Genomic DNA, 26,251 nt, shown 5'->3' on the forward strand with positions numbered 1-26,251 from the left:
TTGGGGAAGGGAGGGAAGGAGGGGGGGGGTACCAGACTGCAGGGGTCTGGGGAGGAGAGGGCTCCTGACTGCGGAGGGGTCCATTCTAGCGGGTGGGGGAGGGGCCCTGGACTCGGCTGCGGCTGCCGGGGCTGCGGCAGCGGGTTTACAGGTTGCCTGTGTCAGAGTAGGAAGCGCAGGAGCTCTAGCCCCGCTCTAGGAAAGAGAGGGTGGGAGCACTCCTGGCTGCGGGCTTTGCGGATGATGGAAGGATAGATAGGGCTCCTGGCTGGGGGTTTGCAGATGATGGAAGAAGGGGCTCCAGTTGCTAGGGCTGGATCAGGGGTTTAAGCCCAGACCAAAGGGGTCCTTCTCGTTGCCATTGCGGAGGTGAGGGGTGCAGTGGGGGATTATGCGGCAGTAGGGGGTGGGGGCGCGAACTGTCCTGGGAGGAGGTGGGGTGGGCTGTGTGGCACCAACGTTCCTCTCCCCCCCCCTCTTTTGCATTCCCAGGCCGCCCCAGCAGAGACTGCGACAGTCTGCGCACCTCTTTCCTATCGCGTCTACTCCCCCCCTTCCCCCCCGCCCCCACGTCTGGGAGATGGCGCTGACGATGCTGCGGGACTGGTGCCGCTGGATGGGCGTGAACTCGAAGCGCGCTGTGCTCATCCTGGGCATCCCTGACGACTGCGAGGAGGAGGACTTCCAGGAGGCCCTGCAGGATGCCCTGTGGCCCCTGGGCAGGTACCGAGTGCTGGGCAATGTCTTCAGAAGGGAGCTTGGGTGCAGGGTCGCCTTGGTTGAGTTTGCTGACAATTTAAACCGAAATCTGATTCCCCGACACATACCAGGCAAGCAAGAGGACTGGACTGTGATCTTCCTGCCTCAGGTCTTTGACTCTGAGTCACAGGATGCACCCAATTTCCCTGCACAGCCCCAAAGGCAAGCGGTGGCTGGCCCGGCTGATGAGGCAGGAGCCGCACAGCCGGTTGGAGCTGCAGGTGAAGCAGGAGCCCCCGGTGAGGAGGGAGCTGCAGGTGTGGCAGGAGCTGCAGCTGAGGAAGGAGCTGAAGATGTGGTGGGAGTTCCCGGTGAGGCAGGAGCTGCAGATGAGGCAGGGGCCTCAGGTGAGAAGGGCGTTGCAGGTGAGGCAGGAGCTGCAGCAGTGTCAGGAGCTGCAGGCGTGGCCTCAGTTGAAGATGTGGTAGAAGCTCCAGGTGAGGCAGGAGCTGCAGGCGAGGCAGGAGCTGCAGATGTGGCAGGAATTGCAGGTGAGGCAGAAGCTGAAGATATGTTAGAAGCTCCAGGTGAAGAATTAGCTGCAGGTGAGGCAGGAGCTGCAGCCGAGGCAGGAGCTGCAGCCGAGGCAGGAGATGCAGCCGAGGCAGGAGATGCAGCTGAGGCAGGAGCTGCAGCCGAGGCAGGAGATGCAGCTGAGGAGGAAGCCTGGATCCAGCAATGGAATCAGGCCCTGAAGCCTGTGCTGGAAAATATAGCCTACCAGGAACTGAGAGACTTTTCTGGCAATGAACAGCCAGGTCACAAGAATGAGTCCTTTGCGAGCTGGCTGGACCACGCCAACGACATGCTGTACCTGTGGCGCCACATATCAGAAAGGGAACGGCGGAGGAGGCTGGTGGAGAGCCTGCACGGGCCAGCACAGAATTTCATGTATGGCCTCCTGAATGAAAACCCTGCCATCTCTGCTCAGGAATGCCTGACAGCGCTGGCTCATGTGTTTAAGAACAAGGACAGCCAGGCGGTCATGAGGCTGAAGTTTGTGACTTGTGCCCAGCAGCCCCAGGAGACTCTCTTTGCTTATGTGATTCGCCTGGAAGACCTGCTGCACGCGGCCATGGAGAAGGAGGCCATCCACCCAGGCGTGGCAGACGAGGTACGGATCGAGCAGGTGCTGATGCGGGCCCGCCCCAATGAGAAGCTCCGGAACAAGCTGAAGAGGATGCACCTGGAGGAGAAACCACCTGGCTTCCTGGAGATGCTTCGGCTCATTCGGGAGTCAGAGGCATGTGAGGCCACTCCGACCATGAGACAGCAGTTTCAGGGGGAAGAAAGGGTCTGGGTGGACATTAGAGGACTGGCTGCTGCCCAGGCCACCCTAGCTCATGAAGGTGCTGCCCAGGCTGCCTCAGCCCATGAGGTTGTTGGCCAGGTCGCACCAACCCATGAAGATGAAGCCCAGACCGCCACAACCCATGAAGATGCAGCCCAGACCGCCATAACCCACGAAGATGCTGTCCAGGCCTCCCCAGCCCATGAAGATGTTGGCCAGGCCGCCCCAGCCAATGAAGATGCAGCTCAGGATGCCCAAGCCAATGAAGATGTTGGCCAGGCCGTCCCAGCCAATGAAGATGCAGCCCAGGCTGCCCTTTCCAAGGAAGATAGTACCGAGGCCACTCTGGCCAAGGAACTGGCCATTGAGGGGGGTCCTGCCACTGCTGATCCTGATGAGGCTGCTCCTGAAACCGGTGATGCCACCGGGGCAGACCCTGCCCCTGACACCACCAAGGCCTCCCCTGCCATTCAGGGAGATGAGAATGCTCTGGCTCCTGCAGGTCTAGGTCAGGCAGGGCCCTCGCCTGCACACTTGGGCATTGCTTTCGGGGTGGGCTCAGGAGGTCCTGGCGGTGACCCAGAGGGCCTGGCCCAGGAAGAAGGTGAGGAGGCTGAGGAGCCCCACGAGAAGGAGCTCATTCTCTTCCAGGAGGAGTCAGGAAGTGAGGACGGGTCTGGGAAGATGAGTTCCCCCGAGCCCTCCTTCAAGTAAGCTTGGAAGGCTCAGTGGCCTCCTGTTCTCTGGGGCACCAGAGCCCTGGAGGCAGGGGAAGGCCACCTCACCCCACATGGGGAGCAGGGCCCAGGGAAGGGTCTGCCCTGCCCCTTGGTCCCCCACTACTCCCAAGGGGCCCTGACCACCACCATCAGCCCTTCCAAGTCATCAAGATGACCATACTTGCCACCAAATGGGATGAGGAGAGGTGCCCACACATGGTAGCACCACACCTGGCCTCAGCCCCAGCCCCTGCCAACTTGGGCAGCTGGCCTGGGAGCACTGCCAAGGCCTCCCCGCCATTCAGGGAGATGAGAATGCTCTGGCTCCTGCAGGTCTAGATCAGGCAGTGCCTAGGCTGAGCAGCCCATCTCAGCCTAGGAGAGGGGCACCTGAAGACATCTGCCACCCGCGTGGAACTGGGAGACTTTAGGGCCCATCACAGGGGTGCCAGTCTCTGGACTCCCATCCTCCATCTCCTGGGGAGCCCCAAACTCATTTTTCATAACTCCATAATGACCCATGTGTCAAGTAATCACCGCCCCCCCCCCAGGCCATGGAGCCTGTGCAGAACCACCTGGTGTGTGTGAACCCAGGTGGGTGTCCTGCCCGCCCCCCCCCCCGGGGCCGCCCCCCCTCCGCCTGTCATGAGCTCAGCCTCTGCTTTCTCGGTGTAGATTTAGGCCAACCGCTGCTTGTGCTTGTGGAGATGTGTGTGTTCTTCTCTGAGCAGTTCCCCACCACCGCTCCCACCCCGGACGGAGACCCCGAGCCTGGGCCCAGAAGAATGGATGAGAAGAACGGACCAGGGCGCGTCTGGCGCTCACCCAGTGACCTCTGGCAGGAAAAAATAGACCAGGGACAGAAGGCGGCTGCTGGAGGCTCCACGGGGACTGTGCTCTGATATGCCACCCTGTTGTTCCCTGTGACTCAGTTTCCTCAGCATGCTGGAATGTCCCCTGCTGTGTTTTCCAGTGTCTTGTGTCTGTTCAGTGCAGGCCATAGGGCAGAGCCAGGTCCCAACATGTCGTCCAGAGGGGGAGGGAGCCCTGCTGTGAGTGGACATCACCTGTGTCCACTGTCCTACAAAGTCTAATCAAAGGGCCCTCAGGGAGGGGGACTATGGAGGGAGGGCCACAGTGTGGGGACATTTAAGGCACCTCGTTAGGGACCCCAGGAGAAGGGGGTGTGACCTATGGGCTCTGTTGGCCTTTAGAAGTTCCTCTCTGTGCTGTCATTCCCTTTCTTCAATGGATTCAATAAATATTTCTCTTCAATAAACATCATTGAATGTTTCATCTGAGTTTTGGCTCTGCGGTGGGCAATTGAGGGAAGGGTCTGCTGGGGACAGGGTTGGGGAAGAACAGTGGCCTGGGACTCCAAGTCAGAATTGGGGTATGGTAGGGGCAGGGTCCATGGGGGCTGTGAAATCCTCTGGGCTGGATGGCGTAGTTGGCAGGAACAATGGCTGATTGGTTCTGCAGGAAACTCTGGGATCCCCCAGCAATAATTGGGTTAAACATTGAAGATAGGGGGATGGACAACAGGCAGGATTGAAGGCCCTAGGTTCTCTGGTAGCATTATGGGGGCTCAGGGCCAGGGAAGTCACCTGTGTAGTCCCTGAGACCAGTGCGCCATAGTAGGGCCTGGGAGTGAGGTCAGATGCCCCTGCCAGAAGCTCAGTGCAGGACTCTGGGGTGAGGTGGGGTGATTGCCCACCCCTCTGTGATCAGCCTAACCCTGGCAGCTGACAATTGGCCAGCCTTGGTATAGCCACTGAGAGATACCGGAGGGATGGAGAGCAGACCAGGTGGGTTTCACAGGGCTTATCCCTTGCCAGGTGGGGAAGAGAGGCTAAGGTGGTTTTATCACTCCTGGATCCTGCCCTTTCACCCCTGGGAACCACAAGCCCACCACACATTGAGGACGGCCCTCCATAGATCATTGAACTGATTTCAAGTCTTTGAGAGGCAGACAGAAGGAGGGACTGGGTCCTTCCTGCATGTATTGGAGGAGGGGAAAGTATTGCTGACCCAGAAATGGTGAGAGACTCACTGGGGCTCCCTTAGTCTGTGCCCAGAGGTGTCCTCCAGCTATTCTGACGGGAAAGAGTCTCTGACCCCCCCCCCCAGCACAGATGAAGGGCACAGTCCCCATAGCAGCTGAAGAGCCAGGGCTCTGAGGCCTGGGCTCCACAGGAACCATGCATGTGGGGAGACTTGGGCCCTGTGGTGAGGGCTGAGGACAGTGGGTCTGCAGGGATGGAGCGGCCCCTGGAAGTGCTGGGCACATAGGCAAAGAGGGGCAGTTGCAGTGGGGGGTGTTGGGAAGGAGGTCACGAGGGCCATATCGGTTCTGCCCTCTGAAGTTTCCCCACCAAAGTCCAAAGCTATCATTTGGCACCCTCCCTCTCCGCCCTTTCAAGACCACCATCCTCCTCTAGGCCCCACCGCTGCCTCCTGGAGCCTGGAGCAGGGCCTGCCTCCTGAGCCGCTGTCCCTGCACATGGGAATTCTTCCCTTGAACACTTTATTTTTTAATTATTATTTTAAAATCCTCACTCGAGGATATGTTTTTATTGATCTTACAGAGGAAGGGAGACGGAGAGAGAGAGAGAGAAATATCAGTGTGAGAGAAACATGGATCGGTTGCCTCCTGTACATACCCCGAATAGGGGAAGGAATCCAGATCGAACCTGAAACCTGGGTATCTGCCCTGACTGGGAATCAAACCCTAGACCCCTCGTGCATGTGTTGACGCTCCAACCAAATGAGCCACACCCACCAGGGTGTTCCCTTGAACACTTTAGCTGCCTGTACCTCTGGCTGTCCTGCTCCTTCCCCAGCTGTCCATCTGGGCTAGAACTCAGGGCTCCCATTCTCACACTAGAAAGCTTAGGTCCCTATCTCCTTAGCACCTCTTGGGAGCCATGATTTCCATCACAAAAAGGGAAGATCAGCCCCCTAAGCAGATTGCTTTCTTATTCCAGGATGTGGCTGGGCACATTTCTCTCCAGCAGGGTTGCCAGCCAGCCCTGATGACCACTGAGTACCTTTGGGGCCTGTAGCCCTGTTCCAGGGCACCGTGGTGTTGCACAAGACTGGGCCCTAACCTCCCTGAGCTCAGGCTCAGGTGTCCTAACACATGCCCACCTGGGCTCTGCAAAGGCTCAGCCCAGGTTCAGCCCTATGCTGCCTGCCCTCTATGCTGGGCTTTCTGTGGCGCTGCTTATGGGAATGTCTCCCATAAACCCCCACACCTTGCTTCCAGTTCTGCATGGCAGTCTGAGAGCCATGGTCCCACCTGGCCAAACAAGGCACAGTGGACCTGGCCCTATCGGCCCTGAAACCATCAGCTGTGTACTCGAAAGGTGCTGAAGCTTAGGGTCCTGGGAGAAGAGTGAGTCCCTCCTTAATGTTGACTGCCCACCAGGCAGTGGGCTGAGCAACTGGGCCTGCATCTCTCTGGGAGTCCTCAGAGGAGCCCTGGGGGGAGGTGGACGCTGTTATGACTCCTCTGCTGCAGATGAGGACACCAGGCAAAAGAAGGCTCATGGACCTGCTCAAGGCCCCACAGCTACTTAGTGGAGGTGCTGGGGTTCCAGGCCAGACCGGTGGACCTCTCAGCCTGGGCCCTGGAAACATGGCTGAAGGACACTTGAGGTGTGTGGTTAGCAGTGACAGTCCCGGAAACACGGAAACACAGAGGGGGTAGTGCATGGGGGTGGTGGAGATGCCAAGGCCAGAAGGACCGGAAGGGAGAGCAGGAGAGGGGGAGGCAGGGAGGGAGCGACTGAGAAGCAAGCATCATCCCGCCCTCCTTCAGGTGACTCGGGGCCCCAGCAGGCCTAGATGAAACCACCTTCCACCTCCGTAGGGCACATCTGCTCAGAGGAAGGGCCAAGGACACATCTGGAGGTCTGTTGCTTTTATTTATTTATTTTTACCAAGAAGGGCTCCAGGCTCACTGCATTCCCCTCCAGGAGATGGGCCCTGGGGGCAGAGGGAATTCCGTGGAGTTTGTTGCCAGCTTGTTCATTCACACTTTGGGATGGCTGTTCTGTTTGGCAGACTCAGTTCCTGTGCCAGCAGCTGGGCACACAGAGGGCGAGGGACCAATGGCAGAGGAGAGAGGCACCCTGATGTAGGTAGGTGGCAGGGACGAAAACAGCCCTCATGGAGGACTCAGTAAGTGCTGGGCACCACCTTAGGACTTTGTTGCATGGGTGCTGCTTTACCTGTGGAGTCTTGTGTCCTGTGTTGGAGTGACACAGGCTGAGTACTTGGCATGAGGTATGTGTGATGGCCAAGGGTAATCGACTTTGATTACATGGAACTCAGCCTGGGATTCACAGGGGCTCCCTGAGGGAGATGTGTTCTGAGCTCAGTCTTTTAAAAAAATGCAGTTTTATTGATTTCAGAGAGGATGGGAGCGGTAAAGAGAGATAGAAACATCAATGATGAGAAAGAAAGATTGATCGCTGCCTCCTGCAAACCCCCTGCTGGGGATCAAGCCCGCAACCAGGCATGTGCCCTGACTGCGAATCAAACCATGACCTCCTGATTCATAGATTAACGCTCAACCACTGAACCACGCTGGTTGGGCCTGAGTTCAGTTTTAAAGACCCAGCCAGTTCTAAGGTAGAGGGAGGACTGGGAGAAAGTGTGGCTTGTTCCATCAGAGAGGAGAGGCATGAGTTCCATGACACACGCGTGCCTGGAGTACCAGGGATGCTGAGAGAGAGAACAGAGGTGAAGCATGAGCTGGAGAAGCAAACAGGGATCCATAGTGAGGTTTTTCATAACAGGTAGAGAGCTCTCTCTCTTTCTTTTAAATTAAATTAAAATTGTTCCATTACCTTTTATCCCCTCTATGCCCTCTACCACCTCCACCCATGCCCCTCCACCCCCACAATGGCCACACTGTTGTCCATATCCATGAGTTCTCTCTCCTTTTTCTCTCAATCTCTTCAACGCCGCCCTCCCCCCAACCTACCCCCTGCCGAAGAGCTGTCTGCATGCTCTCTATCTACGAGTCTGTCTCTCTCTCTTGAAGTTGCTATGGACAGCGCTCTGTGGAAAAATACTCGAGTGGTCTGCATCAGAAAGAGGTTGGCCAGCTCCAGTTGTTGCTAAGGAAACCGCTGCAATTATAAGTCAAGAGTGGCTAGAAAGCAATTTGGAAGGAGGGCGAGATTTTGATAAAACAGAAAGAATCCTTTGATGCATGAAAAATACAGTTACAGGAGATAGCTTTCCTGAGACGCAGGCTGGCCCTCCTGTGCTAGGCAGGCTTTGGGTCTCAGGACCTTTGCCTCCTGTGTCATGGCCTTTGAATATGTAAAGTTACATGGCAGATGTAATTATGGCTACTAATCGGTAGCCCTTACAATAGGGAGATTATCTTGGATTCCCTGGTGGGTTTTTTACAAGCCGAGTCCCCCCCCCCCTCCCATGGAAGGCACAAGGGGAAGTCAGAGAGGTTTGTAGCTTGTTTGCAGAGGGAGGGGGGATGGATATGAGAAGGAATGTAGGTGGCAGTGGCCCCTAGGATCAGAGAGTGGCCCCCAGAGGACAGCCAACAAGGGAATGGGGACCCCAGACTGACAGCTGCCTGGAACTGGATTCTGCAGACGGACCACCATGGTGAACCTGAAAGGATTCTGCTTCAAACCCCCAGAGACAACCCTGGCAGGCCAACACTCTGATTGTAGCTTCTGGAGCTCTTTGGTGCCTGGAGCTCAGACCCAGGGCAATTGTGTGTACTAGCTGGGCATTATTGTAAGCTGCTAAATTGGTAGCCAGCAAGCCCAGCCAGTGTAGCTCAGTGGTGAGCATTGACCCATGAACCAGGAGGTCACGGTTAGATTCCCAGTCAGGGCACATGCCCGGGTTGCGGGCACCATCCCTAGTAGAAGGCATACAGGAGGCAGCCGATCAATGATTCTCTCTCATCATTGATGTTTATCTCTCTCCCTCTTCCTTCCTCTCTAAAATCAATCAAAAAATATATTTTAAAAAATTGGTAGCCAGCATAACACTCCCCCAGTAAGTGCAGCTTCTTCCTATGGGTGTGGCTTTCTCCTCACTGCCCAGGCCCCAAGGCATGGTGGGTGCTGGGCCCAGTGTCCCTCAGTCTCCTGGCTCCCTTTGGTCAACTTCCAACTGTTTTCCTGGCTCAAATGACTACTATGGTTACAACAACACAATGTTTTCTTCTTCACTTCTCTTTCTTTACAAGGTGTCCCTCTCTAAATTCACTAACCAAGCTCATTTCATTCGTAACCGCATTTCTCATCATCATAAGCTGCATCTTTAAATGTCTGTGAGGCCCCAAATTTTAGAAGACTTTAGAATTATAGAGGACTCCACTTTTCTTCTTCCTTTTTTTGGTTGTTGTTTGTTTGTTTTTGTTAATCTTTACTCGAGGATATTTTTTCATTGATTTTTTTTTAGAGTGGAAGGAAAAGGGAGATACAGAGAGAGAAACATTGATGTGAGAGAGACACACATCGATGGGTTGCCTCCTGCACTCACCCTGACTGGGCCAGAGATCAAGCCTGAAACCAAGGTACATACGTGACCTTGACCAGAATCGACCCCGGGACCATTTAGTCCTCGGGTGGATGCTCTATCCACTGAGCCAAACTGGCCAGGGCTTTCCTCTTTCTTGTCCTCCGTACCCCCTCCTCTCTTGGACTTTAGAATTGGTTCTAAAACTTGCAGGTCCAGATTGTTCTCCCCATCTGCAGCATCTGAACAGGACTGACTTATAGGAATGTGAACTCACTCCCCAAGCCCAGCAAGAAATTTAACAATAGAAGACCCAGTTCTCCAAGTAACATTTCCACGTACTTGGCGATAAATAGCAACAATGCCACGAGGAAATTCAAGGTTTGGTCCTGGAAACCTTCTTGGTTCTTTATTGCCATGAACCAAAATATGAAATTGGCTTCCTTGATTTGACCCCATGGTTTTAACTCATGCCTCTTTTTCTTATAATTTCTCTAACTTGTCATTGTCCATCATTATGGGTTGAATTGCGTCCCCTTAAGACAGTGGTTCTCAACCTTCTGGCCCTTTAAATACAGTTCCTCATGTTGTGACCCAACCATAAAATTATTTTCGTTGCTACTTCATAACTGTAATGTTGCTACTGTGATGAATCGTAATGTAAATATCTGATATGCAGGATGGTCTTAGGCGACTCCTGTGAAAGGGTCATTCGACCGCCAAAGGGGTCTCGACCCACAGGTTGAGAACCACTGCCTTAAGAGGATGTGTAAGAGTCCTAAGCCCCAGTGCTTTAGAATGTGACCTTATTTGGGGACAGGCTCTTCACAGAGATAATCAAGTTGTCATGAGACATTAGGGTGGCCCCTAATTCAATAGGATGGGTGGAAATTTGGAAACATACACATGTACACCCAGGGAAAACACTTTGTGAAGATTGGAGTGATGCTGCCACAAGCCAAGGAAGTCCCAGAAACTAGGAGAGCAGATCCTCTCTTAGTGCCCTCAGAGGCGCATGGCCTTGCTGACACCTCGATCTTCAGACGGTGGGACAAGAAACGTCTGTTGTTTGAACCACTCAGTTTGTGATATGTTGTTACAGCAGCCCTAGCAAACTAATACAACTCATTTCTTTCTTTTTTTTTTTAACTGGGGCTAATTTATTTATTTATTTTTTAAAAATATTTTTATTGATTTCAGAGAGGAAGGGAGAGGGAGAGAGAGATAGAAACATCAATGATGAGAGAGAATCATTAATTGGCTGCCACCTGTATGCCCTACACCAGTGATGGTGAACCTTTTGAGCTCAGCGTGTCAGCATTTTGAAAAACCCTAACTTAACTCTGGTGCCGTGTCACATATAGAAATTTTTTGATATTTGCAACCATAGTAAAGCAAAGATTTATATTTTTGATATTTATTTTATATATTTAAATGCCATTTAACAAAGAAAAATCAACCAAAAAAATGAGTTCGCATGTCACCTCTGGCACGCGTGTCATAGGTTCGCCATCACTGCCCTACACTGTGGATCGAGTGCACAACAACCCAGGCATGTGCCCTGACTGGGAATTGAACCGTGACCTCCTGGTTCATAGGTCGACGCTCAACCACTGTGCTACAATGGCCGGGCTACAACCCATTTCTTTATCTTAGACAGTTTTCAAGCTGAAGCCATAATTCCTTATTTATAGTGTCACTAGAGGCCCAGGGAGCGGGCCTAAGCCACAATCTGGCCTCCCTCTGAGGGAGGCGACCTGGAGATCAGGGGAAGGTGCTGCCCCCATCACCCCGCCGCCGCTGCTGCTGCTGCCGGCTGCCGCAGCTGCCTGCCCTCGGCCCTCGCTGCTGCAGCAGCTTTGTCCAGAAGAACGTTCGGCTGTCCGATCTAATTAGCATATTATGCTTTTATTATTATAGATTTGCTGCTTAATAACAGGAAAACGTTCTGAGAAATTCATAGTTGGTGATTTTGACATTGTGCAAACATCAGAATGCACTTACACAAACCTAGATGGTATAGCTTACTACACACCTAGGCTGTGTGGTGTAGCCTAATGCTACTAGGCTACAAGCCCGTACAGCACATCACTGTACAAAACAACATGAGATTAAGTCAAGAACAGGCGAAAACGATGCAATGTGAGATTACATCAAGCACAAGATTAAACTATGCAATCAAGGGACGAGGTAAACACCAGATGGATGAGGCTGCTGCTGGTATAACAGGCGTGCTGTCTCACAGCAAACTGTTTTATAATGAGAAAGAGTACACTCTAAAATCACAATAAAAAGTTTAGTATAGTAAATACAGAAGCCAGTAGCATGGTTGTTTATTATCATTATCAAGTAGTATGTACTGTACATGATCGTATGCACTAGACTTTGATATGACTGGCAGCGCAGTAGGTTTGTCTACACCACAAACACATGACAAATGGGTTTCACTGACATTATGACACCTATGATGTCACTAGGTGATGGGAATTTTTCAGCTCCTTTATGATCTCATGGGACCACTGTTGTATATGCGGTGCGTCATTGACCAAAACATCATTATGCGATGCACAACTGTATTTCATCTATATGCCCTTCCCATATAAAAACAAAGAGGATTTTAAAAGTAAGGCATAGGCATTGTTGGTGCAAATATCTGGTGTTTTGCATGGATTACAAAAGTCTTCCATGCTTGCCCTCCTAACTTTGCATTCTGTGGCTCCTACAACATTGTCAAGGAGAAAAAACCTAAAGTCACCTTTAAAAGAGCAGGGCACCTCCCCCCCACCCCATAACCTAATATACCATGGAAGATTTTTGCTTCCTTCCACTGTGGAGCATCAGATTAAGCAGGTTTTTAACCTTTTGGTCTCAGGATCCCTTTGCACACTTAAAATCCATTGAGGACCCCAAAGAGCTCTTGTTTATATAGGTTATACATATCAGCATTTACTGTATTGATTTAAAATGAGAAATTTAAAAAAATATTTTTCATTCATTTAAAGATAACAGTAATAAAACCCTTCCTTGGTAACATGAAAACCATATTTCATGAAAACAATCTATACTTTACAAAACAAATAATAATTAGTGGGGAAAGTGGCATCGTTTTATACTTTTGCAACTCTCTTTGATGCCTGGATTAATAGGAGATTGAACTAGTATGTCTGGCTAAGTAATCATATCTGTTTCTGACTTCAGTCTGCCATGATATCATACTTGGGTGAGCTCTGAAAAACTCCACGTGGCCCTTGGGAATTTGGGAATGAGAGTGTGAAATGCATAAACATCTTAGTATCATCTGATCCCATGGATCCCTGCTTCAAATGTTCTTAAAGACCCCCCCCCCTGACCTCCCAGAGTTTCCCAGCATCTGCTCTGAGAACTGCAGTGTTATTCCATATTTCTTGGGTCCTGGGGATATATTTATTTCACTGACCCTGGCCACCGTTAGCATTAATCATACAGTTTATGTTTACAGATGCTCGTTGCTCCACCATCATCCTGTCTCCTGCTGTTACTGTGTGGAAAGCAAGCTGGAGCAGCATGGGTGAGCCAAAAGATAAGAATGAAAGAACGGTCAGGCCAGGGCTATGGAGGGATCAGAAACTTGGATGGGATGGAGTCATGCATTTATCAACAGGCATTTCTTTGAGCCTGTACTTACTTCTGGGCATAACAAGATAAATAGGACAAGGTCATTTTCTTAGAAAAAGTAAAACCGCAGCACAGGGAACAGATAAAGATGAAAGTAAGTATGCATAAGACCATGAGATCATTGCTACATGGCATAGCAACAGGACAGGCAGATTATTGCAGGGTGGATGGGTCAGAGAATGCCATTTCCTTGGGCGGATCTGGAGGATTTTCTTAGGGCGATCTGGGAGGGAGACATTCCAGATAGAGCAAAGGACGTGCCACAAAGCACGCAAGCAGGACCGTATCTCCACTATTGAGGGCACTGTCAGCATGGGGTGGGCTGTGAGATGAAGTGGAGGCCTGGAAACTTTCAGAAATGCAAATTCTCAGGGCCCACCCCACTCCAGACACTTGGGGAGTGGGGCCCAGCACTCTGAGTTTTAATAAGATCTCTAAGTAGTTCTGACAAAGAAGAAAGTTCTAGAATCCTTGCAGCCCAGCATTGGGTGAAGACTACAGATTTTTGCGTGGCTGTCTGGATTCTAAGCCCAGTTTCAATGCTTAGCAGCCTTGTTCTCTGCAGCAATACTCAACCTTTTTTTAAAATTTAACTTTTAAAATATATCTTCCTTGTTGAAAGTTTTACATATGTCCCCTTTCCCCCAAATTGATCCCCTCCAGCCTCCCCCTCCCCCGCCCCAGGCCTATAGTCTGGGTCTAATTACTCAACCTTTTTGAAGCTAAGTTTCTGCAACTACGAAATGACCATAATAAAGATCTTTTCCTGATAGGTGTGCAGGATGGGACGTGCATTCAGGCTGGTCTCAGACATAGCCCTCAGCAGATGCCGCTGGCTGCTTCCGGGAGCACGGTCAGTGTGTGAGCTGACGCCCACCTTGCTCGCCCTTGGCCATATGACTGCCTTGGATATGAAACTGGGAGCACTCAAGCATGTCCCGTTGCTCAGTTGACTTGCTTGTTGGTGATTAGCCACTTCACCCCAATAAACACTATGACCTTCCCTCTTAGGTCCTCGGTTTCCTCATTTGTAGCATGGAGACCATGAAATGCACTTAGGGTGGAGCGTGGGAGAGAGATTTCTTCCTTGGCTGCTGGGATTGTCCTTCCTCAGCATCATCCCTTAGCAGGGGCACTCTTGCGGGCCGGGCACTGTGCCCACCCCTCCTTGGCACCCTGCACCATGCCAGCAGCACTGTTGTGGGAAGAAGCCCTGAGGTTTTCCCAGAGGGGCTGCTGAAGACTTGCCCCTCTCCTGCCCCTGCCTAGTCTCTGGACATGCTGCCTCAGCCCAGCTTTCTGCTGCCCCTCCAGCTCCCGTGAGTGTGGGTCAGGACCCACGAGGACCTGAGGGGCTGGACGGCCTGTTGCCACTTGGGTGAAAAGGTGGAGTCTGGAGCCTTTGGGCGGTACAACCCAGGGTGTTTTGGGGTTTTTTTAATCCTCACCTGAGGACATTTTTATTTTAAAATATATTTTTAGTGATTTCAGAGAGGAAGGGAGAGGGAGAGAGAGATAGAAACATCAACGATGAGAGGGAATCATTGACCGGCTGCCTCCTGCTCGTCCCCAACTTGGGCATGTGCCCTTGACCGTAATCGAACCCGGGACTCTTCAGTCGGCAGGTCAATGCACTATCCACTGAGGCAAACTGGCTAGGGCCCATGGTGTTTTGGAGGCCCGGTGAGCTCCCTGAGCCTTCCCAGCACCGAGGCTCTGATGCAGGACAGGGCTGATTCCCACAGAACAGGGTTGCAGCCCATATCCTCAAATCAGACTCGCAGGGATGGAGCTTTGGAGTCTGCATTTTAGTCACAAGGGTGGGGGAATGCTGAAAAACACTGTGGAACCTCCCACAGGTCAGCACTGGCAGACTTCTCCAGCAAGCTGCCATTCCAAGGTCATGGGGCAGCACGGACAAGGTTAAGGCCTTGGAAGATGGCCTTTGAAAGCTCCAGACAGTTTTGGAATTGACTCCAAACTCCTGAGTATAATTTTAGAGCATAATTTTTTCTGTTTGATCAGCTTTAAGTCCTTCAGAGTGACAAGTCTGTAAGTGATGTGTTCAGTAGCCAGGTAACTGGAAGCCATTCTTGGTAACCAGGTGTGCAGAACCCCTGGTGTGGATGTGTGGGGTGTAGCACTGGATTTGAAGGACCTATGTCCAGAATAAATAAATACATATATGTGTGCTAAGGAGAAACGGTGGTGGGGGGGAGGTCACTGGATGATAGACTCATTGCTACTGAGTATGTGAGGTGACATAGTTCGATTAGGGCAGGTCCTCTGGGCCAGGATGAGGCTGAACTCTATGACCAAACTGCACAGGAATTATAATAACGGTGAGCACTGACTAATCGTGAAGCAACAGGCAACTTGTGAAATCTTCTGTGCAGGGTATTTGGTCAACACCTCACAAGAACCAGCATGACCATTTTTTTCAGATGAAAAAATGGAGACAGACAGTTTGGGTGATTTCCAAAGGTCACACAGCCGGCCTCTGGTAGGGCCAGGAATTCACTCACGTCCTCTTCCTCCTTACCTGTGCTCTGCGACCACCATTTTCCTGTGTAGACATTACTTCTGGAGGTTATTCGCCCTGGCGTCATTTTAGAATATGTACGATTTAACAAGTTCAACTTCATGAGTATCTACTCCGCGAGTGCACATTCTGGTGTTCAGAATATGGGAGACTGAAAATGAATGAGTGCTGTTGCCTGCTCACTCTCTCACTTATCAGCAAGAATTGATTATTGAGCTCCTACTGTGTGCCAGGCAGTGTTGTGTTAGGCTCTGACGACATTGAGCACAGTGAGCACAAATCCGCATAGTCTCTTGCCTTTCTGAGTCTGCGGGCTAATTAACCCCCAAATTTGATGTACAGTTATAGCCCTGAAGTGGAGAGGCTCTTGGCAATGGAGGTGCATGAAGGGGAACTGGTCTAGAAGGCTCCCCCAGGGCAGATGTGTATACATATAGAAGCTTCCTGTGTACATAAATTGAGGGACCAACTGGCAGAAACTGTGCGGGACTCAACTGATACCCACCTCCCAAAAATGTGCACCCATAGTTATTTTTAAACCACATGCATGTTACTACTGTATTATAGTATGTCCTGCACTAGAAAATATCGACAAACTAGATATTTAAAAATGATGTAAGAACAATAGAAATATGCTATTTCCCCTTCTTCTGCCCCCACTCACCCAGGGCCCACCACCTGGTTTATAGACTGCTGACCTTGAGGACTGGCCATAGACCGAGTGAATGGCATTCGGAGTTGGGGAAGCATGTTGAGAAAAGCAGGCCAAGGAAGGAAACCTGGGGTGTAGAAAGGGCTCCTCTCTGCCCAGTACCTCATTCATTCATTCATTCATTAATTCTCCAGTGTTGGCCTTACACGTGGGCTTATGGTACCAACTCCAGAACTTTTGTCCTGCCTTATGGGCTGTTGTTAACAATGACTTAGATTGATCCTCTCCTCATTGGCTTTCTTACTTAGGTTAAACATTTCTTTGAGCATTTATTTGGTGCATCAACCCTCCTTGGCCTGGGCAACTCCTACTTATTATGTCCATTTCAGTTTAAATAGGTCCCAGGCCCAGCCAGCGTGGCTCAGTGGTTGAGTATCGACCTATGAACCAGGAGGTCACAGTTCCATTCCTGTCACGGCATATGCCTGGGTTGTGGGCCCGATCCCCAGTGGGGGGCATGCAGGAGGCAGCCAATCCATGATTCTCATCATTGATGTTTCTATTTCTCTCTCCCTCTCCCTTCCTCTCTGAAATCAATAAAAACATGTTTTTGAAAACATAAAGAGTTCCCAGGAGGCCTCCCCTATCTGCTGAGCAAGGGGAGGTGCCCTTGCTGTCCTCCCCCCTATAATCCCCTGGTTTACCCTATCTTGAATCTTTGCAGCACACATCCTGTGATTTCCTTGGCTTGGGTAACTCCTACTTATTATTTCGGTTTAAAGAGTTCCCAGGAGGCCTTCCCTATGTGCTGAGTAAGGGGAGGTGCCCATGCTGTCCGCCCCCCTATAATCCCCTGGCCTGCCCCATCTGGAAACTTAACAACAACACATCCTGTGATTTTTCAAGTGCATAATGTAAGTGTTCTGAAAATGCTTGTTGAATGAATAAATGTGTCTCTATGCTGAAAGAAACAAACAAAGAGGCTTTCCTTTACAAAAACACCAGAACTCAATTTGGAGACCAACTGGAATAACTTAGTTTACATTCCCACTTCTTCACAGGCCAGAAAAGAAATACCAATGCTCCCACTGATGGGAACCCTGCTTTTTTCCCAATCCAAACAACAAAAATGTTTTTTTCCTCCGTGTGTGCATATATTTTTTTTCTCAGCCCAGAGCACCGATGAGGGGATGGGGTTTTGTTAATGCTCCCTGGCCATTTGAAGAAGAGGGAGGGGTCCATGGAGGCACACTCAAGTGAGCAGGGGTGGGAGGCAGGGGGTCGGGGGGTAGTTGATAGTGGGCTTGTGAGCTGGGGCTGCTAAAGGAGCCAGTCCCTGGAGGTTCCCAGTCCATGCACTGCGGCTGGCCACTGGCCGGCCACAACAGGTCAGGCTGCGTGGGCTAAGCATTTCTGGGTGCACTAGACGAAAAGACTTTTCTTTCAGTAATTGCCAAGGTCTATATTTGCTTACGCGACTTCTAGCAGGTCAGGGAAGTGACTGTTTATAAAACAGCAGTAGCTGAGCTATTTCTTCAGGCTTCTTTGCCTAGTCCTGGATCTTCTTTCCGTGGTTTCAGGATTCTGTTGTGGGGCTGCGGGCCCAGCTGGTACTTCGTCCACAGAACCGTTAGATATTGCCTCCAAGATGGCTGCTGGTCAGAAATGTTGGCACAAGGTAGCTTTAACAGGCTGTCAGCGTTTCTCAAATCCCTCTGGTTGGAATCCCTCTTTTCGACTTGTAACATGGAGTGGTAGTGAGCTGAGATTCAAATGCTTAGCTAGTTTTTCTTGTTCCTTTTAAAACATTTTTAAAATTTTATTTTTAAATACAGAGAGAAAGGGAGAGGGAGAGAGAAACATCAATGATGAGAGAGAATCATTGATCGGCTGCCCCCTGCACGCCCCAAACTGGGGATCAAACCCACAACCCAGGCATGTGCCCTGCCAGGGAATCGAACTGTGACCTCCTGGTTCATAGGTTGACACTGAAACCATTGAGCCACTCTGGCCGGGCTAAAACATTTTTAATGGTGGTAAAATACACATAAAATTTACCACCTTAAGCATTTTAAGTGGACAGTTTAGTAGTGTTAAGTACATTCACAGTGTTGTATAACCAAACTCCAGACCTTTTTCATCTTGCATGACTGAAACTCTTGTCCCCATTAAATACTAACTGTTCATCCCTCTACCCACCATTCTACTTTCTGTCTTTATGAATTTGACTACCCTAGGGACCTCACAGAGGTGAAATCACATACTGTTTGTCCTTTTGTGTCTGCTTATTTCACTTAGCACAATGTCCACAAGGTTCATCCATGTTGTAGCGTGTGGCAGAATGTCCTTCCTTTCTTTCTTCTTTCTTTCTTTCTTTCTTTCTTCCTTCCTTCCTTCCTTCTTTCTTTCTTTCTTTCTTCCTTCCTTCCTTCCTTCTTTCTTTCTTTCTTTCTTCCTTCCTTCCTTCCTTCTTTCTTTCTTTCTTTCTTCCTTCCTTCCTTCCTTCTTTCTTTCTTTCTTTTTTTTGCTAATCCTCACCTGAGGACATTTTTGCATTGATTTTCAGAGGGAGTGGGGAGAGACATACACAGAGAGAAACATCAATGTGAGAGAGATATATCGATTGGTTGCCTCCTGCACACACCCTGACCAGGGCTGGGGATCGAGCCTGCAACTGAGGTACTTGCCCTTGACCGGAATCAAACCCAGGACCCTTCAGTCTGTGGGCTGACGCTCTATCCACTAAGCCAAACCAGCTAGGACAGGAAAGTTTTATTGAATTATACACTTTAGTATTTGTTCTTTCCTTTGCTTTGGCTTTAATCTTTGGGGACTCCTATTATATATGTATTAGATTTTTTTGGGTCTGTCTTCTGTATTAGTCATTTTCTCTCAAATCCTCTTCATCTCTTTACTCATCTTTCTTCCTTACAAATTCCCTTATTTTTCTTCTATTTCTCTTAAACCACGATCTGCTGTATTTATTCACTCCTGGACTCCTTTTAAATTAGTCTGAATTTCAGAAATTAAAAATAATATTTTAAATCTTTTATCTTTAATTACGTTAAGTCTATCATCTAAGTTTTGAGTTTTTCTAATTCTGATGTATGTTGTTCTTTTACATCTTCTATAATTTTCTTAATGCCTTTAGCTTGCTTTACAAATGAAGGATTGTAGTCCCATGTGTTTTGTGCACATATCTTTCTGGGATGTTTTTGGTGTCTAGAGGGACATTATTCTGCTTTGTATTCTCTCTTTTATTTTAATAACTTTGTATGAGATTTGCCTTTGATCTTCTTCTGTTACTCATTTTCACCCAAAATTAGTTTTCCTGCACTTGTAGAAAGGAGGTAAAGGATAGATTTTCGATTTTTCCATATGAAGTCCGCCCTCTTCTGTTGGTTTTGAGAACTGTTACACTATGTCAGCTTACTTGTGATTTTCTCCATTTGTTCTCTTCCCTTACATTTATCTGGAACTTCTCTTTTCTTCGCCTCTAGTGTTCCTGTTTTGCTTCACCTGTATTCTATTCCCAGTAGTTTCTCCTCACTGCAAGTCTTCGTCCTAGAAGTGGGTTTTGAGGGATAATTGGGCCTAGTCTGTCCCAGCCTCTTTAGACCTTTATGGTGATGGCAAGCCCTCCCTAGCTTCTGACTTCTGGAACACTGTGGGTTCCTGGAACAAAGGCCATTTGCCCCTTCCTCTCTGTGTGCCCAGTTGCTGACACAGGGGCTGGCCTCACAGAAAAGAACAGCTACCCGAGGGGTGAATAGGTCAGCAGCAAACCCCTGCACAATGCCCCCCAGGACCCATCTCCTGGAGGGGAATGCACTAGGCCTGAGGCCCTTCTTGGTAAACAATGAAAGTAACAGACCTCCAGATGTGTCCTTGGCCCTTCCTCTGAGCAGGTGTGCCCTACAGAGGTGAAAGATGGTTTCATCTAGGTCTGCTGGGGCCCTGAGTCACCTGAAGGAGGGCAGGATGATGCTTGCTTGCCTCTCAGTCACTGCCTCCTTCCTTCCCTCTCCTTCTCCCTCCCTCTCACCTGCTCTTCCTCCAGGTCCTTCTGGCCTTGGCAGCTCCACTGGCCCCCAGGCATCTCCCCCTCTTTGGGGGGTTTCTAGAGACCTGTATCAGCAGGCACTTTCCCACAGAGCCCAGGGCTCTGAGGTATGTGGGGGGCTCGCCCTCAGTCCCCAGGTACCAGGGGTCTTTGCCCCTCCCCAGTGTGGCTTGGCTCTTCCCCCACATGTTCCCACTATTGCCCCTGCTGGAGCCTCCCAGAGGCCACTTGAGCTACTCTACCTGTCCTTCTGCTAATCCAGGGGATTTGCCTGGCGCAGCTGTCGGGTGGGGGTGGGGGTGGGGAGGCATGCATATCTCCTGCCCCTCTCAAGGGCCCCTTTCCTCCATCTATTCCCTTTTCCCTCCTAGCACAGCTCCCTTCTGGGAAGATCAGGACCCGACCCTGGAACTGGAGCCCCCACGCTGGGCAGTCTCCTTGTCAGTCAGACCTGGGGGTGCAGGAACACAGATGAATACATGTGTGCGCAGCTCACTGCCACCAGGGAAAGGGTCTGCTGGGGCCATGGAGCAACAGGCCAGCCTGCCCTTCCTCAGGCGCCATCTCAACCCCAGGCAGCCCTCCAGACTCGGTGCCTCACAGCAATTCTGTATGTGCCTCCTGGGCGTGATCCTCACTGCTGACGTGTGACCTTTCTGGCATCTTGATTGGATATCTAGGTTTAACGAGGTGTCCAGGCAGATTTTCCATCACTGCTGCACCTCGGGTATTCCTGTTCTGCTCTCAACCATGACTTCTCTGCCTAATGTCTGCTGTCCCCTTGCACATGCAGCATTGCCTCAGGCCAGAGCCTCATGAAGAATCTCCTTAGAGACTTCCCTGGTCCTGCCTAGCTCCTTCCTCCTGTGGATGCTCTGCACATTCCAGGCCCTTCTAAGGCAGAGGATTACAGCAATGGTGGGGTGCAATGTGGGATACTGATGCCAATGGGGAAAGCAGTCACTTCAGCTCCTTTGTCCCACTTTTTAAAAATTTTAAATATATTTTTATTGATTTCAGAGAGGAAGGGAGAGGGAAAGATAGAACACCAATGATGAGAGAGAATCATTGATCGGCTGCCTCCTGCATGCCCCACACTGGGGATTGAGCCCACAACCCGGGCATTTGCCCTGACCGGGAACTGAAGTGTGACCTCCTGATTCATAGGTCAGTGCTCAACCACTGAGCCACACCGGCAGGGCCTTGCTTCCACTTTACAGTGGTAGGTGATGGGAGGGCTAACCACTCTGTAAGGGTTGGAAGCGAAGTCCAGCTCTCCTCTTTTGAGCCACAGCCACCCAGCATCTTCTCTTTCAGGGTAGACATCCCATCCTCCCTTGGCTTTGCTTTGTGACTCCAGTGGGGGCCCCTTTGCCATTCTGGTCACTTTCTTATAGGAAATATTTTTGTCCTGATTCCTTTTAAAATGTACCTGAGGCAAGATGTGACACTCCAGGGCTGGTTCAACCAGAGTCAAGGAGAGTGGAACAATGCTCTTCCTCCTTGCCTATTGCCTGTGCTCCCAAGGGTTAGAGGATTGTTAATGCCCAGGTGAGGGTTCAGGGAATTCTGGGTATTTGATGGTCTCATGCTCATCATCTTACAGGTCTCGGGGGTCCACTATTTTTTTGTGAGACCCACACACAGATTTGGAGACCTGTGAAAGCTGTGCATGCCTTCTCTATGCAATCAGGTCCTCTCCCCTCACCCCAAAGCCAACAGACACCCATGATCTCACAAATGTGGGGAAACCTGGGGTTCTGATATCACAGATAAGCCATCAGTCCATGAAACTGATAAACGTTTCTCACTAAGAAGTACTGCATCTCAATCATCTTAGAAATTAGTGTCACCTGGAGCACAAGACTGTGACCTCCTTTCTATGGCACTTGAAATTTATCCTCAGAGAGAGTCCTAAACCATATCTTCTTTGTTCTACTGGCTTACAATGCTATGAATTAGTGAGTGAATGAATGCATAATGTAGGGAAGAAAAGATTAGAATGTGGAGATAGATATGGCTCCATGAGAAAGCTGAAGTTCAGTGATGCATTTAACTAAGAGAAACACGGTGTTATAGCAGAGCTAAAATGTGCTGTTCCGTGTATAAGGTCAACATAGAACATAGAGGTGGTATGTTTCCAAGTACGTCCTGTGACCATGAGGATGTCATGTGTGTGGATTGGCCTGGGAAGAATGCCCCAGCAGTCTTAGTGTCGCTTAGGCAGTGTCCTAAAGAATTCTGTTGGGCCTGAAGCTTCTGCAATCTGGAAGGCCCTCTTGGAAAATGATAAAATGAGCATGAAAGCAAATGTTTATTTAGAATGAGGAGAAATTCATAATGAACTTTAAAAGATGACAGCGAAATCACCGAAGTATATACATGTATGTGTATTTTAGACATTCCAACTATGTAGTTGTATAGCCTGAAATAGGATGCAGCAGAGGCTCTAGGTCAGTGGTTCTCAACCTTCTGGCCCTTTAAATACAGTTCCTCATGTTGTGACCCAACCATAAAACTATTTTCGTTGCTACTTCATAACTGTAATGTCGCTACTGTTATGAATCATAATGTAAATATCTGATATGCAGGATGGTCTTAGGCGACCCCTGTGAAAGGGTCGTTCGACCGCCAAAGGGGTCGCGACCCACAGGTTGAGAACTGCTGCTCTAGGTAAAAGATACAGTGATTCTATGGTGAGTCAAAACAGCTTGCTTTTGCGAATTTCACCGCCCCCCCCGAAATCACTTGGCCATGGGAACACATAGCATGGGCCCATGAGTGACAGGTGACTTCCCATAAGAATAAAAACGCACTCAGACTCATGTTAGACTTTTACTGTTTATTTTCATAACAAAATTTAAAAGTAAACCACATTTTCTAAAACTTTTTTTAAAAGAAATATTGTAACAAGTGAATATAACATTTAATGGGCTTCAGGATTGATCTTTCAATGCTTCCTTGTATCATGACAACAGCCACTTTTAGGTAGAATCTTTTGTGAAACCCTTTCCCCAGCTCCCACATCCTGATGCACTTATTCCTTGAGCAGCCTGGACTGACTTATCAGTCTGCATCTTAGACTGTTGGAACCTGTCAGAGCTAGTCGACGAGTAAGTCAAAAGATAAAGCTTGCTTGCTTTAAGACAAATGACTTCTTTTCAGGGGACAGTTCCAGAACAAAGTGCTTGATTTCTTCCAATTTATGCTAACAAGATGAGCTCCTCATAGTCCTAGGTCTAGAGCAGCTGGACGGTGTATATAATGACTTTAGTTGCCTTCCACGTGGGGAGAGACAGCTTATATAGAGAGGATCAAGTAAGTCACTGTCAGTGAGGAAGGCAGCCAGACAGCCTGTCTGTTTTAGGAAAACATTCGGCCATTGAAGAGCTACTCCCATAAGTGAAGTATCATGGAAATGAAGAGTTAACAACGTTGCACAGGTGGACCAAGTACTTATCCACATGTGGGCTACAGGCAGATGATCCATTCATCTGGTCTGGATTTCAGTTTGCTTTTCCAAGAACCATCTGACAGGAGTGATAATATACAGAAAACAATTCTGTCATTGGTTTCAGCTCTCAGGGCTGTTCTTCCTGACCGCCAAACAAATAAACACAGCGGGGAAGACTCAGGAATTATCTTAGGAAGGAATGCAATTGTTTATACAAATATATCACAAAAAGACTGAGCAGCCCATGTGATGTTTCTGTAAAATACATCTCAGATTTTGAAAATTGTTGCTTAATACCTGCTACCAGGGCTCTTTCATATAATGCAAGAGTATGTGTCATATATTAAAATATGAAGTATAGACAGTCAAAAATAATTTTATGAAAATGCCTGGACATTTACACATCTGAGTAAGCAGAGAGAAGTACAACTGTTGGCAATATTTTACCAAATTAATTTGTGAAGAGTTTAGGAATGAGAAATGGTCATGACTGTGCCACCCAAAAATGCCAGAGATGGACCCAAAATGAATTGAGTACATTTCCGAGTTTCCAGAATGACTTTATGCGCTATAGAGAATGGAGGGATCACATGTTTTGTGCAGCCAGGGTTTCTTACTAATGATACAAATGAGAGTCTCTCTGCGGATGTGAGGGAGCAGGGGGAGAGCTATCTAGCCCTGCCCCTGATTGCCGGTCTCTTGTTTATTTTCTTCAAGATATTTTTATCAAAGAGTTCTTTTTCCCGGTAATGCACAGGGGGCCCTCGAAGGTACTTTTCTTCTGCCTTTTTGTAATCTACCCCATCCAGGGCAGCGATGGAACAGATGATGGCTTCTGGCAGAAGGACTTCCAGGACAAAACTCACTTTGTCATCTCTGGTCAGACTCAACTTGTTCTTGTCTATGTGCTTGTAGATCTCCTGTAGATGCTGCATCACAACATCCAACTGGTCTTCATCCTCCAGGTAGGTTTCAATGCAGATCACATACCTACTTGAATTCAGAAAGGACGTCAGCCACCTGGACTGCTTCCTGCCTTTGACGATGTCCAGAAGGTGGTGGTCGGCCCCCTTCCTTTTCACGATGAAGTCCACAAGCTTCTGGTTGTCTCGGTCCCAAGCGGCCTTCATGCGGTCAGGGAGGATCTTCTTGCGGGGCCTCCTCCCGCCTGGGGAGCTCTCCTCCTCAGAATCTTCCAGGTCTGCGTAATTCACCTTTGGGAAGGCAATGTACAGCTCCCCCTCTTGGACGGCTCTCCTCAGTGGGTAGCTGATGTCGGCAGCATAGTAGTCGAGGAAAGAGCCTGCGAAAGACCCCTGAGCCAGCCCTTCTCTGTAGTGGGAAATCAGGGAGAAGCACCAGTCCACGCTCTGCTCGTACACCTTCCTGGCTCTTTTCAGCAGCTTCTCCTTCGCTTTGCATTCCAGGTGCTTTAATCTCCGAAGAGGCACTTGAAGGCCACTCTGGTCATGGTGCATGTCTGCCTCAACTGGAAGCACCCTGGCCGTCCGCTCCGTGTGGTTCACACTCTTGACTACTGCTGGCCAAAACGGGTGATTTTGAAATTTAAACCAGACCATCATTCCTGTTTCAATGGGACACGGCTCCTGTGGGAAGGCCATGCTTGTCGGTTGTCCCACTCCTTTGGCGACCTTCTTCTCAACAGTGGTGGTTGGGTGAACAGCCTTTGAGTCAACTGAAGGCTGACGTTTTTTCCATTCTTTCTTAAACACGGGTCCCCACTGCTTCCTTACTTTGCCTGCTAAACGGGATGAAGAACGCGGACTGGGCTTAGGGGCGCTGGAGGATGCCGCCGCCCCTTCTGAGTCTGACGCTTGGACACCTTCGTCAGGGTCTTCAATGTTCTCAGAGGAGGGAGAGCCTTCAGAGGAGACAGCCAGGGTCTTCGGGCAGGTGCCGCGTGGTGCCTTTCTTTTCCGGGCCTTGGGCACAGTGACGCTCAAACCAGGTGGCTGAGAAGGAAGGATGCCTTCCTCTTGAGCACCAGCAACTTCCTCCTTGGCTGTGACATGCTGGGAACGAACTCTTGAGGTGCCTGTCTTTGCCTGGCCCTCTGTCTCACGCTCATCTTCTGAAAGTGGTGGGAAGTTGGAGCACATGCTGCGGCTCTGTGGGGGCCTTCCTCGCCTTCTCTTTGGAGCAGGAGTGAGGGGAGTGTGCACCTGGGATTTGTCACCTTCGGGGGCATCCTCACCCTCTGAACCTACCAACAATGACTTGGGGTTTTTACTTTTCCTGAGACTTCTTGGTGAGTTCCCTTTGGGTTTTGGAAACTTTTTATGAGATCGCTTCTCTGGTCCCTTTTGAGACATCGTAGGGGTCTCTGGATCATCGGATGCCCTTGCTGCACCCAAGTTTGCTCTCTCTTTCAGAATCTCCAGTGCCATAGTAAGAGCACTTTTGTAGGCCTCTCCCTCTCCTGGTGGGACTCTGGCTGTGGTCTGGGCCCCTAGTGAGGCGGTAATAGACTCAATTTGAGACTCATCAAGGATCTTTATGTCTCTGTTTTTCACTTTCATTTTTTTACCCACTGAGAGCATTTGAACTTCTAGAGAACATATCTTTTCCCCCTTATTTTTTGGTGAG

General features: G+C 49.7%; 2 protein-coding genes across 2 annotated transcripts; one reads left to right on the top strand and one right to left on the bottom strand.

Annotated features, from left to right (window-relative positions):
• Positions 1–223: 223 nt before the first annotated feature.
• Positions 224–3,404, top strand: LOC102241539. The gene is made up of 2 exons (XM_005886156.2): positions 224–369; positions 493–3,404. Exon 2 carries the CDS (start codon positions 581–583, stop codon positions 2,762–2,764), a length of 2,184 nt encoding a protein of 727 aa, XP_005886218.1. The 5' UTR covers positions 224–369; positions 493–580; the 3' UTR covers positions 2,765–3,404.
• Positions 3,405–24,215: 20,811 nt separating this feature from the next.
• LOC102249024 (PWWP domain-containing protein MUM1L1) lies at positions 24,216–25,938 on the bottom strand. Its single transcript, XM_005886176.2, has one exon. It carries the CDS (start codon positions 25,762–25,764, stop codon positions 24,313–24,315), a length of 1,452 nt encoding a protein of 483 aa, XP_005886238.2. The 5' UTR covers positions 25,765–25,938; the 3' UTR covers positions 24,216–24,312.
• Positions 25,939–26,251: the final 313 nt, after the last annotated feature.

This window comes from Myotis brandtii, unplaced genomic scaffold (genome assembly GCF_000412655.1).
Source record: "Myotis brandtii unplaced genomic scaffold, ASM41265v1 scaffold959, whole genome shotgun sequence".
In the NCBI taxonomy this organism is placed as follows: domain Eukaryota; kingdom Metazoa; phylum Chordata; class Mammalia; order Chiroptera; family Vespertilionidae; genus Myotis; species Myotis brandtii.